This window comes from Ptychodera flava, chromosome 14 (assembly GCF_041260155.1).
Source record: "Ptychodera flava strain L36383 chromosome 14, AS_Pfla_20210202, whole genome shotgun sequence".
NCBI lineage: Eukaryota > Metazoa > Hemichordata > Enteropneusta > Ptychoderidae > Ptychodera > Ptychodera flava.
The window spans coordinates 6,275,269-6,291,048 of NC_091941.1; the positions used below are offsets into that span (position 1 = coordinate 6,275,269).

The 15,780-nt window shown below is 36.3% G+C and overlaps 2 protein-coding genes across 2 annotated transcripts in view; one reads left to right on the plus strand and one right to left on the minus strand.

The window, feature by feature from the left end:
- Positions 1-4,303, minus strand: part of LOC139149105 (short transient receptor potential channel 6-like) — a 41,259-nt gene extending 36,956 nt beyond the window's left edge. Inside the window, exons 1-2 of the mRNA XM_070720661.1 lie at positions 4,139-4,303; positions 3,697-3,876 (exon numbers count right to left, since the gene is read on the minus strand). Coding sequence (XP_070576762.1) covers positions 3,697-3,876; positions 4,139-4,174 — 216 coding nt within the window. The 5' untranslated portion in view covers positions 4,175-4,303. The remainder of the gene's footprint in view (positions 1-3,696; positions 3,877-4,138) is intronic.
- Positions 4,304-6,432: 2,129 nt separating this feature from the next.
- Positions 6,433-15,780, plus strand: part of LOC139149106 (short transient receptor potential channel 6-like) — a 46,016-nt gene continuing 36,668 nt past the window's right edge. Inside the window, exon 1 of the mRNA XM_070720662.1 lies at positions 6,433-6,679. Within this exon, the coding sequence (XP_070576763.1) occupies positions 6,670-6,679 (10 nt within the window). The 5' untranslated portion in view covers positions 6,433-6,669. The remainder of the gene's footprint in view (positions 6,680-15,780) is intronic.

Consider the following 15,780-nt stretch of genomic DNA (forward strand, 5'->3'; position numbering starts at 1 on the left):
TCGGATTGTGCAGCGTGAAACAGTTTTTAAAGTTAATTGTGTGGTTGTATGCCGACGATTTGCCGTACGCGTACGTACGTACTGCCATGAGGGGGGGGGGGGGAGGGGTGTCGGAAAGGCCTAGACGGACGTGATCAACATTGTGGTGGCACTGACACACCTTCATGAGTATATTGGCATATAAGTTGACATTTGAAGGCCTTTTTAGGTTTTGTGTGCCACACACAACATAGACGTGTCAGCATGTAGATATGCTTCTCCTCAGAGGGTCTATCACCGCTCACCTCCTCCATTTCCTAGGTCAAACAGGCCGATCCTATTTGTCAAAAGACGGAAAATAGGCTATGCATAAAAGACCGTGCCATAATTTACAGTCGCGTTCCTGACTTGGTTGTGGGTGTAAATGTTAGGTGATGTATTCAGGTCACTGGGAAAATTAGCGGTTTCCACATGAAAAATCTCATTCATCTACTCCAGGTCCTCTAAAAAGGACAGAATAAATGCCCAGAAAACTTCGGAAAATCACAAGTTTTTGAGAGCTATTTTCAAAAATATGTAACTTACGAAAGAAATAACAGAATTCCACCGGGTTTTCACTCTTTACAAGGTTGTCTTTCTGTCTTGCGATTTACGCATGTGCAGAATGTTTTCCGCAAGTTGTTGATGCAGAATCGAGCGTGATTCCAAGACAAGCAAAACCTGTCTGCATGAGCCGATGGCGGCGCTCTTCAAAAAATGACGTCATTGCTCATTAACCTCCCCCCTACAGAAAGTTATACGGCTATAGGAAAGTTGTTTGTGCAACGGGAGGCTGTTACAACCGATAACGTATTAACTAACCGATAACGTATCAAACCAGATAACGTAGTACAAATTCACCGATAACATAGTAAATCAACCGATAGCGTAGTAACGAATCAATAACGTAGTAATTTTCCTAACCGATAACGTATCAACAAATTTACAGATAACGTATCAATGAACCAATAACGGATTGAATCAACGTAGACAAGTCAACCAATACCGCTTCGGAGCGATAGATTGATAACATGCACAATCGATAGATCGATCGATCGATCTATCCATCTATGTTTGATAGATGGTGGGTCGATCGATCGATCAATCTATCGATAGATAAATTGATTGGTAGATCAATCGATAGAACGAACGATCTATCAATTCGATAGAAAGATAGATTAATTAATTTCCGTTTAATGTTAAATTTCTGCAGCAAATCAATCGTGTTTTGACTGTTTTCATGGTAGTACGAACGATAAGTTGATCTAAATGTTGTTAAACTACTGGAATAGGTTTGGGAAGTTGTTTCTAGTCTTGTATAGTAGCTATACATTTAATCCTAGTTGGGTTAAATTCTAAGAGATAGTATAATTACTGATGAAACAAAAGCAGGGGAATGAGCGGCTGTTGGTTTACACAGATAACCCTCCCCAGAAAGAAAACTATTGTATTATGTATCGGCTACAATTCAGACAGAAAGTATGGTTGTAATAGCAAGATAAGAAACAACTTTCCAAACCCATACCAGTAGTGTAGCAACATTTAGGTCAAGTTAGTCGTTCGTAATGCAACAAAAGTTATACAAGCAAGTCGTGTGAATACTTTGCTTCGCATATAAATGTGATTGTTAAAAAGCATTTTTTAACAATGTAATCGGATCAGCTACAAAATGAAAGACCTTTTTTCCGTCGAGACTGATTTCTGGCTCTAACAGACCAATTGCAATGTCGCAATCACCGACAGCCGACATCGCAAATTTCGCACACATATTGGATACATCACCTATAGAAATAACTGCGTATTGGTGATTAACCAAAGAATATTAATGATTTAGTCGTACAATTGACAATTTTTCATGTCATTAGAAATCTCCATCGGGTGTATTTGAAAAAGGTAAGCATATCAGTGATTAATATGCAGGAACCTAATATAAATGTATGAGTATCTATTATCTAATATAAATGTATGACTCTTGTAAGGCCAAGAAATATATAAAGTTTGTTTCTCATCCTAGACATATTGCAAAAACGATGCGGTGATGGGGATTTTTTTCTCAATTTTTTTATTCTTCAACAACTAACAAGAACGCGCAAAAAACATGAAAACGACATAGGAATGCACGCAGAGATAAATGACTTTTAATGCAGCAATGCACAGTTTTGTCAGTTTAATGTAACAGTGACATGTGTATACAGTTCTGAATGGAATGTTAGTGTCAGTTATTTTAATTACAGTTCTGTTTTATACAGCATTGTATTATGTACTGTCGTTACGTAAAGGTTGACGTGGCGGGTCGGAATTGACGCGCGCGAGGATGAGAAACAAACTTTTTTATTTTTCTTCACCTAAGCGTTTTTTTTTTCTATCAGCACTAAACTACATACGACTACTCAATAATTTGTAAGATGTCTTCGAATCCTACCCAAAATAAGATGCGACTTGGCGTGAATCATGACAGAAAGGATAAAAAGGAAAAAAAGGCAATATGTCTACAAAATCTGCTGACTTGGCTTGCTTACAGGAGTAACTTGAAAAATTAATGAATTCTGATTATACGGAATTCAATTGAACAATGAGTCCATATTTACCTGTAATTCGGTCCCAGAATGAGAGTTACATTGTAAAGACTTATTGTCATTTTGATACACTAAAGTTGTAAGTAGCGAAATTTTATGATTGGTCATGTTGAAAACGTTTTCCAATTCCTCCTAACTTAGAAAGTGTGTCGTTTAAGACACTCAAATATGTGTTGTAGCTTGGATTCATCCTGCAGGAATACTAATTGATTAGTTCGCATTTCCAAATTGATGAAATTCGATTCGTGATGTCTGAGTAATATCACGAATCAAACAGTATACTCCAAGTAAAAGTTACTCTGAAGGTGTAACTGACTGATTATCAGTGAAAAAAAGAAAGATACAACACTCATTAATAATCAGTCAGTTTCTATTTATTAATACTTTATCTGTCGGTTGACAATCTATTTGTTGACTTGATGCATTATCAGTTGATTGGAATCTTTACTCTTTGAGTTGGCTAGGTTATTGGTTGATTTGATACACAATTGGTTGATTCAATACGTCATCGGTTGATTTGATACGTTATTGTTCATTTGGCTACATTGTGGGTTGATTTGATACACTATCTCTACATTTATCTATCCGTCGATCTATCTATCTATCCATCGAAATATATATGCATAGCAATCTTTCTATCAGTTGAGCAATCGATCAATTCATTCGATCACTTAATCGATAGAGAGATCGATCGATTGATATATAAAGGCATTGATCGATCAATCGGTGGATCTATCAATTGACTAATGGATTGATCGATCGATCGAGGATAGATCTATCTCTATTAAATTTAATCCCATGAATCACTTGATCCAATACATTATCAGTTGATTTGATACGTTATCAGTAAATTTGTTGATACGTTATCGGTTAAGAAAAATTACTACGTTATCGATAAATTTTTACTACGTTATCGGTTAGAAAAAATTACTACGTGATTGGTTCGTTACTACGTTATCCGTTTATTTACTACGTTATCGGTAAATTTTTACTGCGTTATCGGGTTCGATACGTTATCGGTTAGTTACTACGTTATCGGTTGTAACAGGGGTCACGCCCGTATGGACTTGAGCCTCTTATAATATGGTTCGTGAACATTTACCATTTTCTGTTCCTTGTCAATTGATTTACGCAGGATATTCCAATCTCCTTTATCCCAGTATCTTGTCTTTGACTCGCTAGGGTTCTTTAACAAGCTCAAAACTGTTTCCTCGTCCTTGCAGAGTTCCAACAATTTGACGGTGAAGTTTTCAACATGGTTCGCCAGCTTTAAATAATCTTCCTATGTAATGTAGAAATAGTAAGTTCGATGTTTCAGAAACTAAGGTAAGATGTATAAGAGAAAACCAAACAGAACACTACATGTTCTACATTTTATGATCGTTCACTCCTCTTACACCAATATCCATTAGCTGACATATCAGAGAAGTTGGTATGTCCTCTTTACCCATTAATTGTGTTATAATTGTCACTATCTGAAGCTACGTTGTTCTGACGTTAATTTTAAAAGTCAAGGTCATATTAAAACAATATAAGCTACTTACACTGAAAATCATGTGTATCCCATTTGATGTTGACATATGTCTTAACAAGCTTGAAAGATTGAAAGCTGACAGAAGTGGATTTGCACTGGTGAGACTGATATACGCAGGGCTGGAAATTGCACCGTACAACTTCAGTCTGTGTAAACTTACTCTTATGTCTTCATCATAAGCTGAACCGATGTGGAAAAAATGCTAAATTAAGGTCATGCTCATACATAGATACATAGATACATACATAAGTACATATATACACTCTCGTAAAGTATATGATGTACTTACCGATGTAGTGCACACACACACACACACACACACACACACACATATATATATATATATATATATATATATATATATATATATACGCTTACGATACGAGCCACTCATTTTGGTGGTTTGACCTCTTTGGACATATACAAATTATATAACTACTTTTGATCTCTTTTGATCTTTCTTTTTTGCGCTCTTGTTACAATAATATGTAGGTATATTATCTTTCAGGGTACTTAGGTTATCAGTGTGAAGAGGTTAATACATTTTCAGTTAGGTTTGAGTGCGATTTCTATTTATGTTTGATAAATGTTCAGTAATAGTCAGTTGATTTATACATAAGGTCCCTTAACACGCACAAATGGCTCGTTTGGATTTCAGGGTCATTTAATGCACTTATATGCTATATTCATAGATAAGCGGCCTCTGACGTTGTTGTTTGAACGAAGAAAAAAAGAAGTGGCCATGAACATGTCTTCAAAGTTTCCCCCTACTTTGATGGTAATTTCAATGGTCCCATTCTGACTTGCTCTTACGCATGATCACCTCCATCAAAAACACAGACTCCTGGTTCATTAAAGATGACTGGTCCCTAAGGACACGAATTGTACTGATATTCAACGTTAATATTATACGTGAAATCGCTAGCAGGCCCTCCCTGAAAACTTAGTAGTGACAGTATTTTAACTTATTTCGGCATAATTGGTTCGTCAGTTCGCCTTGAGGCCTTCCTGCGCAGACTTTATTGAATTAATTCATGATGGCTATGTAGTCGACACAGGTGAATGTTGTTTATACCTCAGTCGCATCATAAATGTGATATACTCATTTGCAGAAATTATGTACACATTTGTGCCGACAGAGACAAGGTTATCCTTTTTGATAACGCATATGGAATGTGCTGCACACGCTCGATCGCGCGTATGGAAACCAAAGCCAGAGGCCGGGCTAGGGTGATCCGTGTGATTGTCAGCCTTAGACTGAAATGAGATCATCCTTCTATGAAATTCAGATCATATGATATCGCTTTGGTGTGTGTTCGCAGAAAATAAAGTCACACAAACAAATAGCTAAACCCATTTAATTGTAATGTGCACTGGGAAATTTTACTCAATTATTCAGCCCTGTGAAAATGAAACAAGTGGAATTTTTGAGGGTAGGAATTAACATTAAAGCGGGCTTACAGTATGCTGTTCAAAATGCTTTGTAAACATGGAGAAATCCTGGAATGTACAGCAGTGTACAATATTTTCAATTTTTATTAGGGTTCATGCCTTCCCTTTATTCAGTTACATTGATTAATAAATAATGTACTCCAAACTCAGTTCGTTGTACACTATGTTTCTATATAGGCGATATTCATTTCGTGAAGGATTAAATAGTCTGCAGTCAATCAAAGAAAAAAACAAAAGGCTGTGAGAATCACGCGCAGAGGTTAGTGACATAGAAAGAAGCCCTTTCAGGCCTGAAGTCATTACAAAGATATTTTATCTGCAGTGTATTACTTAATAACATTTGTAAAGTTTAATCTGCGGGCAGTTCATATTTTCAACAATACAGAACTATGGCGTATAATGTAACAGCTGTATATAAAGGATCACGTCTACAAAGTGATAGTTGGGCCTTAAGTGGGCTGGAATTATACTCACCCATATCACTATATCTGGTGCTTGACATTCTTGCGTTGGTAGTAAACTTAGTATATTCACTGTTAGGGAGCTCCAACAATGAGCTGATAGGTCGTGATGAATATTCAACAGTCCGATGGTGTAATCAATCATCCGTATTATTTACAAATACTCTTTTCTAAATATTCACCTTTAACTGCGACTTTCACATACTGACGATAGCATAGCACTAAGTTAAGCATCCATACACGCTAAGCTGATTTCCTTTCGATGCACATCGGTAATTGTACTGTAAGAGTTAGTCTCTACTACCCGTACTTTTGTTCTTTCTGAGCAACAGGCATCATACCCACCTTTCAAAATGGTGTGGCCCAGCGAGAGAGACTGAGCACAATCGAGACAACTGTTCGCGCACATTTAGGCAGTCGGTGGTCGAATGAGTTGATGCTAACTTGAAAAGTGCAGCTCCAGTAAAGAGGTCCAGGTGATGGTTCATAAGGTTTTGGTTCGAATCAGAAAGAGATTCCACGGATGATCGGTATCTTACTCTTAAACGCGGTTGAACGTTTGTCAACCTTCAATTTTTCTTGTGTACCAAAGCAGAGGGGCACACGCTAACCTGCACCAGTCATCAACATGTCAATAGGTGAGTTTATGATTTTTTTTACGTTATGATCGTGAGCATGACTAGGATAAGGGGCGAAGGCAGTCATATAATCAAATGTACATGTATGTATATCAAAAGTATTTAAGGTTGAAACAGTTCTAACGTAAAAGAAGGTATCTGTCGCATAGGAAAGGCCCTGCATTTGTAACAGAGCAATATGTATTGAATTGAAGATTTATCTTATATCAAACGAAGAACATGTGACATAAACCAGGCATTCAGAAAGTCACATGGCTGATTTACGCATGCACATACCATGACCAACATTGCGCAATATCGTGCTGAAACAACTTCTCCTGAACGATCGTGACTTTTAAAGCTAGTGTAAATGTGTTTTTACGAATATTGTCGCTCTTCATATCAAAGCTATTGCGTTAAGCGTCATCAGGCTATTGTTCGAGGAAAGTCATGATGTACAAAGCCATTGGCAATTAATTCTACAGCTGGCCACGTCTTCTAAAGCTCTTATGACACTGTAGTTTCTAAAGGACAGAAATCATAAACGATCATTCGTGAGGAACATTGAATTAAATTCGTATCGTCAAAAGCTAAACATTATGGAAAAAGATGGAAAGACCATGGCACAAAATGATAAAAAGACTTACCAGTGTTGGCCTCTGACAAGTTCAACATGATTTATAACCTGCTGTGCCGGCAGCAAAGGAATTCAGTGTCGGACAAATGAACTAATTCTTCCTCTGCAATACCGCTCCAATTTTTGCTTATTTCGATTTTTTAAATTCCGTAAAATATCCCCGCCACACACGCCATGCACACCTTCGTTTTTTACAATATTTTATTTCAAAGAAAGTCTGTTTTCAAGGAAGAATAATTCCACGATTGTAATGTTGTAATAGGCTCTGACTCATACAAATCTAATGGAGACGGCCACTTGCAGTGCGAACACAATATCTTTTGAAACACGCATTTTAGAGTTAATCGTTGTCCCCTTGATGGATATGTAAAATAAATTTAAAAAAAAAGAGGAGGAGGAGACATAGTGCCTCTCGGATTTTCAAGTTAATCGTTGTCCCCTTGATGGTTATGTAAAATAAATAAAAACTAAAGAGGAGGAGATATGGTTGCTCTCGGAATAACTTTTTTTGCTAAAATTATCTCCTGTTTATCCAGTTTATGAACGTTTTAGCGATGACATGGCAAGTAATTTATATTCCGATCATTGGCTTCTGGTCGTGAGAACGCGTCATATCGGGGCGTCAGTCCATCATGTGGAATTTGTAGAATTTTCCACGTTTCATGACGCGGGTATGTTGAAATAGGAGAATTAATGAGAATGGAATCATACCTTCACTAGAGTAATGATAGAGATATGTCAATAAAATACTGTCCAATATCACCCAGATAATATTTCAGGTTATATCAAATTGTTGTGTAAAACGTGTTTGGGTACTGATAAAGAGGCTATGAAGATAGACATTGAAGTAAGTCATAACTCATGTCGACTGGCGAGGTTTTGAAGCCTCAACACTTAAAGGTCTCTGCATGTATAAATTAATAAGGTCAGTGCCAACGACAACTGACACGTGCGTTGATTAGATCATTAGGCCCCATTCCATAAGTTGGGTAATTATTCGTACATTTTCTTCAAAAATGTCATCACAACCGTTACGAAATCGCAGTACCATGTAATGAGGGCAAGGTGTGGTTGTACCTATTCTAAATATAATCGATTTATGTAAATGAAAATATGGCCGCAACATACTATGTGAAATTGATAAGCGAAGGGAGATGTAGTTCCCATATACAATAATGATAATTTTCACAACAATTATGCGACTTATCAGGTATCCATGAAAATCGACCAACATGATTTAAAAAAAGAAAAAAAGAAGAAAGAAAGCGTTTTCCATCGATACTTAATAGTAGAGTCCAAGTACGGTCAGCTAACATCTGTGTCTTTAGTGAAATGTTGACTTGCCTGATTCAATAACACTTTGCTTATATTACTTTGGAGTTGCATTGTCAAATTTTGAAAATGTAGAGAATTGACCCCGTCAAAAAGCTGTGAAAGAGTGTTTACGTCGTCGAAAATGTCAACTACGTAGCAAGGAAAATTGAAGTCGCTAAGCTCAGATGAATTTCACAATTTCACTCACTTAGCGACTTCTATTTTCCTTTCTAAGATGAATGTTTCAGACAGTTAAACACCCTTTCATAGCTTACGTACTCTCAACAACAACAGCTGAGAGAGAGAGAGAGAGAGAGAGAGAGAGAGAGAGAGAGAGAGATCAAAAACGCTAGTACTTAAGTAACTTTTGTTTTATTAGTTTGGATTGTCACTTGGGCAAACATCTCGAGAGGGTTATTTGCTATTTTGTTTGCATCATTGAAAGAGAAATTTGAAGTTGACCCGAGTGAGGTTGAGAATGCCCATCGCGAGCCACCGCGGCGCCATCTTGACCGACGAAACCTGCGTAATACACCGCCTCGACCACTTCTGGTGAAGTTCATGTATCGTCAAACCAGACAGAAATTCTGAGAAGATCGCGCAGAGTGCTTGAAGTTTCCGGAATCCGTGTTAAAGAAGATTTATGTCTTCAGGACTATGAGAAGAAAAAAGCGTGGAAAGCTTTTGAGGTTTTTTGCTGAACAGCTTGCGAGTGTTTTCAGTAAATTGTTTAACTGGTCTTTGAATGATTATACAGTACCAACTATTTGGAAAAACTCCATCATCTGCCCTATTGCCAAAATTTTGAAACCCACTTCCCTAAATGATTATCGTCCAGTAGCTTTAACGTCGAGTATAATGAAATGTTTTGAATGTATCGTTCGCTGCAAACTTCTAAAATACTCAAATCCCTATCTTGACCCGTACCAATTTGCTTACCGACACGATAGAAGTACACACAATACCACAATCACACTGTTGCATCACGTGTACACTCATCTCGTTTATAGATTTCTCATCAGCCTTTAATACAATTCAACCCCATTCATGGCGTAAAAAGTTCTTAAGTTTAATGTCAACGTATTCTTTGGATCGTTGATTTTCTTGTAAATCGCTCTCAAAGGGTTCGCTATGAGTCAACCTATTCAATCTCTCGGTCCACCTTTACTGGGGCTCCACATGGTAGTGTTCTTTCCCCGATTCTATTTACACTTTACACAAATGAATGTCATGGTAATGAATCTACTCCACTTGGCAAGTATTCTGATGACTCTGCGTTAGTAGATTTATCGAACTCTGATACCACCTACTTTGGTGAAGTTTAAATTTTTTCGAAATGGAAAACTATCTTGATTTGAATGTGAAAAAGGCAAAGGAAATGGTTATTGATTTCAGGACAAAACCAACAGCCATTCCCAGTCTTTTGATGAATGATGATACAGTAGAAAAGGTTACTACATAGTTTACAAATATTTAGGTACCATCTTAGACAACAGGCTCACTTTTAAAGCACACATTGATTACATTAACTCAAAGTGTCAGTCCAGGATTTATTGCCTTCAGAAGCTCAGATCACTCAGTGTCAATTCTGCAATCTTAAAAACGTTTTATCCTTGTTTTATCGAATCCATGTTTACATTTTCATTTTTAGGCTGGTTTGAAGGTTTGACTTTGTGTGGCAAAAGCTTTCTAGGTAGAATTGTTAATATATGTAGCAAGATTGTTGATGTGCGGCTGTTAAATCTCGATGATCTATATAAGAAGGAAAAAGAGATTTTAAATGATCAAAATCATGTCTTAAGTATATTTTTGAGAACCTGCCATCCGGCTGTCGTTTACGGGTTCCAAAGTATAGAGCTGTGAGAACGAAGCTGAGTTTTATTCCAAATTCAATTTCAATTTTAAACAAGTCAAATTAGGCTAATGTCCAGCCTCAGTTCTATACCTTTGTGTATTGTGTGTGAGTGTGTTTGGTGTTAAGAACCACATGTAAATTTCTGGAGAGGAGATAATAAAGTTTTTCCGAATCCGAATCTAAATCTGCCAACAATGAACAAAGCGAATGCAGAAGGCAAGCGCGTGAAATTTCACGACGGAAAAGTTTTCATAAACGGTCGAGTGTATAATCTAGACTGTGAGTCGAAGAATGCAGTTTGAATCTGCTTTCGGATTCGGTAAACGATAAATAATGTACTCTCTGACTTTTTTTTCTGTTTAAGGTCTCTATCACAATATAGTTCTCGTTCACAATATAGTTTCCACGGACGTCAGTGTTGAAATTAAAAATTTCAATGAGAAGCTTTATTCCTCCTCTGTAAAATATGAAGAAGGCTATTCTGGGTTGCATAAAATATTTTACAAAACATAGATATTCCAAAATTGGAGGTTGGGCAGATTGGATCCTGTGAAGGTATGATAACGAAGGATGAAGCTTGGCAAGCAAATAAATTGTTTGCTACTAATAAAACTCCCAGAAATGAAGGCCTTTCTACTGATTTTTACAGGTTTTTATGGCCACTTGTAAGCAATTTTCTAGTGAATTCTTTAAATAACGCATTTCATACTTGGTCACTTTTCTTTTTCTCAAGACAAGGTGTAATAACTTTCCTAGAGAAACCGGAAAAAGGTGAAAGATGTATTAAAAACTGGAGGTTCATCTCTCTGCTTAATGCGAATTACAAAATTGCTACAAAGTGTTTGGCTAAAAGAATGGAAAGAGTTCTTCCCACTATTATTTATGAGACACAGACCGCTTTTGTCAAAAATAGATTTATTGGGGATATATCTGTCAGACTTATCGATAATATTTTGGATTATACAGACGTCTGATACAAATGATGTTCCCAGGGCTGTTGTTGACAATAGATTTTGAAAAAGCGTTTGGTAAACTTGGGTGGCTTTTTGTTTGAGGCACTCAAATCTTTTAAATTTAGTGAAGGTTTTATACATTGGATTAAATGTCTTTATTCAAATATCTCCAGTTGTGTTATGAATAAAGGAGTAAGTACAGGCTATTATAGTCTTTCACGTGGGATGACTTTTCACATCCTTGGAAATTTTTCTTGAAAGAGAAATTCAAAACGGTAGGCGGTATCAGTGTGCTTTTGAAATGTAATTTTGAAATTAAATTATTGCCTTTCTCTTTGTCAGATTTCGTAAAACGTTTGCTTACAGCATGGAGAGAATTAACTAAGGGGACTAAGTCAGGTAATCAGTGCATATGGAATAACCAACACATTTTGATAAATGGTAATCTGTGTTTTATAAAGAATTTTATGATGCTGGACATTTTTACGTAGGTCAACTTTTTGATAATGCAGGCAATATTTTGTATCGAAATACTTTTGGGAACAAACTTCCACAATATTCCTTTCTGAAATGGTGTGGTATTATCCATTCGTTACCAAAAGAATGGAAAAAGCATAGTGACATGTCTAGATTTAACGCTGATGATATGAATGAAAATGATTATAATATTAATATTTTAGATGTTTCATTACATTTACTTCAGTGTAAAACTACAATTCTTACTCCAAGCATTATTTCTAAATTGTTTATGGTACCAACATCACAGCTTTATTATGATCATGGATAAGGTATATCTTCTGAAAGTTGGACCTAACTATATCGATTACCTTTTAGAATCACACTCGGTGTCAAGCTTAGAGCTTCCAATGGAAATTGACCAAGAACATTCTTATGACAAACAGAAGATTGCATAAAATAATTTCATCTAAAGTACCTACCTCAAATTGTACCTTTTGTCGAAGTGATAACTAAACTGTTATAAATTTGTTTTATGATTTTGAGGTAGCTAAGAAATTTTGGTCTACTCTTTTCGAAACATGGGGAATATATTTTCACTGTACGAATATTGTATCAGCCAGAGTCATTTTGTTAGGAGATCCCGCATTAGCAAAGCTGTTAAATTTCGTTTATTAGTTGCCAAGAGATAGATATACATCAGTAGATGTGAAAATAAAACACCAACATTTGTCAATTTCAAGTCCTTTATTTTCAACATACAAAAAAATTGAACGTTACATTGCTATTCGAAGGAGTAAACTTGACAAATATATTAATAAGTGGGGAGACATATTACCAGTATTGGAAAAATCTTAAGACTTTTCAAATTTTCTACCTTTTTATTTACGAACTGTATACATTTTAGGTCCAGTAAATTGTGAAGTATATTGTATTTTCTTTCTTTTTGAAGACTGCAATAAAAAAAAATTTAGGGGTGTATTTTAAACATTAAGTCATTCTGTGTTTTGATGAAATCGTTGTCATGTCAGCTGTAAGGTAGGAATTTCAAAGTGCCAATTTTAAAGTTTGAATACAGTATTTTGAATGACCTGTAAATGTTTTCCACACTTTCTGTGCGTAAGAAGATGTCCAGAACTGTTGCACATAACTGGATGTCAATCATTAATATCAGTAATTCAAAAAAACTTTAGACTTGCCAGCCATCTAATGATATCTCCTGAGATGCCATAGAGAACTATTTTATAAGTTGTAGCCAAATCTAATGTGCGCAGTGTCTGAGAGGACCTTTTCTTTTAACATTGAAACCATGAAAGCACAGCTAATAATGACTTATAATGCCTTTTGTTAACTGTTATTTTAGTAATGAAAAGAGCACTATTTTACAGAAATCCTGTGACACAAAGACAAATAGTTGCATCTATGCGAACAAAAATATCTTGTCAGTTTTTTCTTTCTAAAGTATGTCACTGTCTGTGTATAGAGTATATATTGTGTAATATTAGGGCATAGTGCTTTCCTATGCTGATTCTCATAAAGAAAACAGAAAAGTATCAGCACTTTGTCACATTTTTCATATGAGCTGTAGATTTCATAATGATTAGTACGCTTTGCAAAACAGACTTTTTATTTGCCGAGATCACGATATTCTACAATATATCTCTTATATATATATATATATATATATATATATATATATATATATATATATATATATATATATATATATATATATATATATATATATTTGATTATAAAAGCTACGCAACCGAAGGGCGCGCCTAAAAAGTACAACTGAATAATGAAATTCGTGGCTGACACGATGCATTTTAGGAAAGTATGAGCCTGTCCAAAAACACACTGAACCCCTAAAAAAATCGTGACTCCCCATCACCAAAGTCAAAAACAGGGTGAACCCCATGGACCACCATCCCCGCCCCCCGAACAGGCTGAAGAGACTGACCAGTCCCTAAGCAGGGCCAGAGCGAGACCATTCTCAGTATATGCATGCCTATCAAACATGTTACAGTTGTCTAATTGTTGATTGTACGCTTTCAGCACAGTGACGACTTAGGAATTTTCGCCGTTTATCTCGATAAATCTCGCAAGGGAGCGTTGAGTTATTCTGCTCAGACCGGGCTAATCATAATCGATGAAATCGTGAAACAGCGATACTGCGAAATAGCGAAATGAAGAAATAGAGAAACTGAAAAATGAATAAATCAATAAAAAAAAATGATTAATGCGATATATAACATTGCCAGTGAACCGCCCTTACAGAATAGATTACAATGTAGCGAGATATTCGTAGACGTACCGAGGAAAGATTGAGTCAACTCTCTAATCCCAAAGTGAGGAAGAGAGTATGGTTAGGGAGAAAAACCGATATTTTGGGGAAAAGAAAATAATACAGGGGTGGTCTTATGACGGAAAGTAAGAGTTCCTTATAAAGTTGCATGGATAACACCTGGTAACCGGAGGAAAATCTTAATGACGGGGCATTGATAAGTTTACAGTGCAACCCGGTTCCAATATCTGGTGCGCTAAATTATAAAGTCTGGATCAGGCGACAATTTAAAGACACCTAAAGAGAAATTGACAATGGAACGCGTTGCACACAGTATTTGCAAAATAAAGTTCTTCGATACACAGTCCTGCGAGGTTCATTATTTGGACAACTCCATTTAAATTTGTTAATTACCCTTTTACGTAAGTTGGAATGTCTTTGCCCCTTGATATGAATGTAAAGTTTATTTGACGGCCATAAAACATACCCTAGGAGATAAAACGTGCAGAAATATTATTTTGATTTCGAAGTATTTCACGACACGTTAGATGAGTATGCATGTTAGGCTTCCCCGTTCAAAAATGCCAGTGACTAATAAGATGTAGTGCTTTGATTTTACCAGCGTTAATGATTTTTCTTTGGCTTTTTGATAGCAATACATGATTTAGTTCGCATGAATCGGCATTGTCATCTTTTACTCTCTATTGAATGGTCGGACGAACAAGGGAGGATAATTCCTATATTATACCATGGTCACATACGACCAAGGCTCCTGAGGAGGCAACAAGCTCATTATACTGTGTATGTTCATCATGGAAGTATTAAAATTGAAGTACAGAAAAGTACTCTTCTTCCGCTGTGAATTAGCAAACGGACATGTTTAGAACAAATCAATTGTCCTTCATCAATGTCCACACTTGATCTGACAGAAAGATCCAAATGCAGGCAATAAAACAGCTGGAGGTGTGAACAAACTCGAGGAGTGAACATGTTTCATTGTCACAGAAAATGTGTTAAGTGTGGACATTGAACTGTCCACTGACTTTCTGGATGTCACCATGGATGGGTGGTATCTCATATTTTCAACATTGGTATTGAGTGATGGATTGTTTACATTAATGTACATGGCCTCTAATAACCTTCTTTTGTCCCACGTGTTGTTCTTTGTCGATGACTTTGACTGACAAAGAAGACAATTCTGAAGGTTTGTATTTACTTTCTGAAATATTCTTATTTATAGCAGATTGATCTTTTTTCTTGTGTTCTTCAAAGCGTTCACTAAGGGGTCTGCTGGTCAACCCTATGTAATAGGCATTGCACCCCGTTGTTGCACAATCTATTTGGTAGATGACATCTTTCATGTTCTCTTTGTTATTTTTATCTTTTGGTTTGAGCAGGATATCGCGAAGTGTGTTGCTGATTTTGAAGTATGTCTATATCCCTTTCTTTTGTAGTCTATTCCTGATTCTTTCACTGGTGCCTTTGATGTATGGTATCACGATGAAACCTTGCTGTTATTGTGTTCTTGGTTGATGGGCATTTTTAGCTCACGTGTGTAAACACGTGGGCTAATGTCATAGCGATGTCTGTCTGTCTGTCCGTGTGTGTGTATGTTAGTGT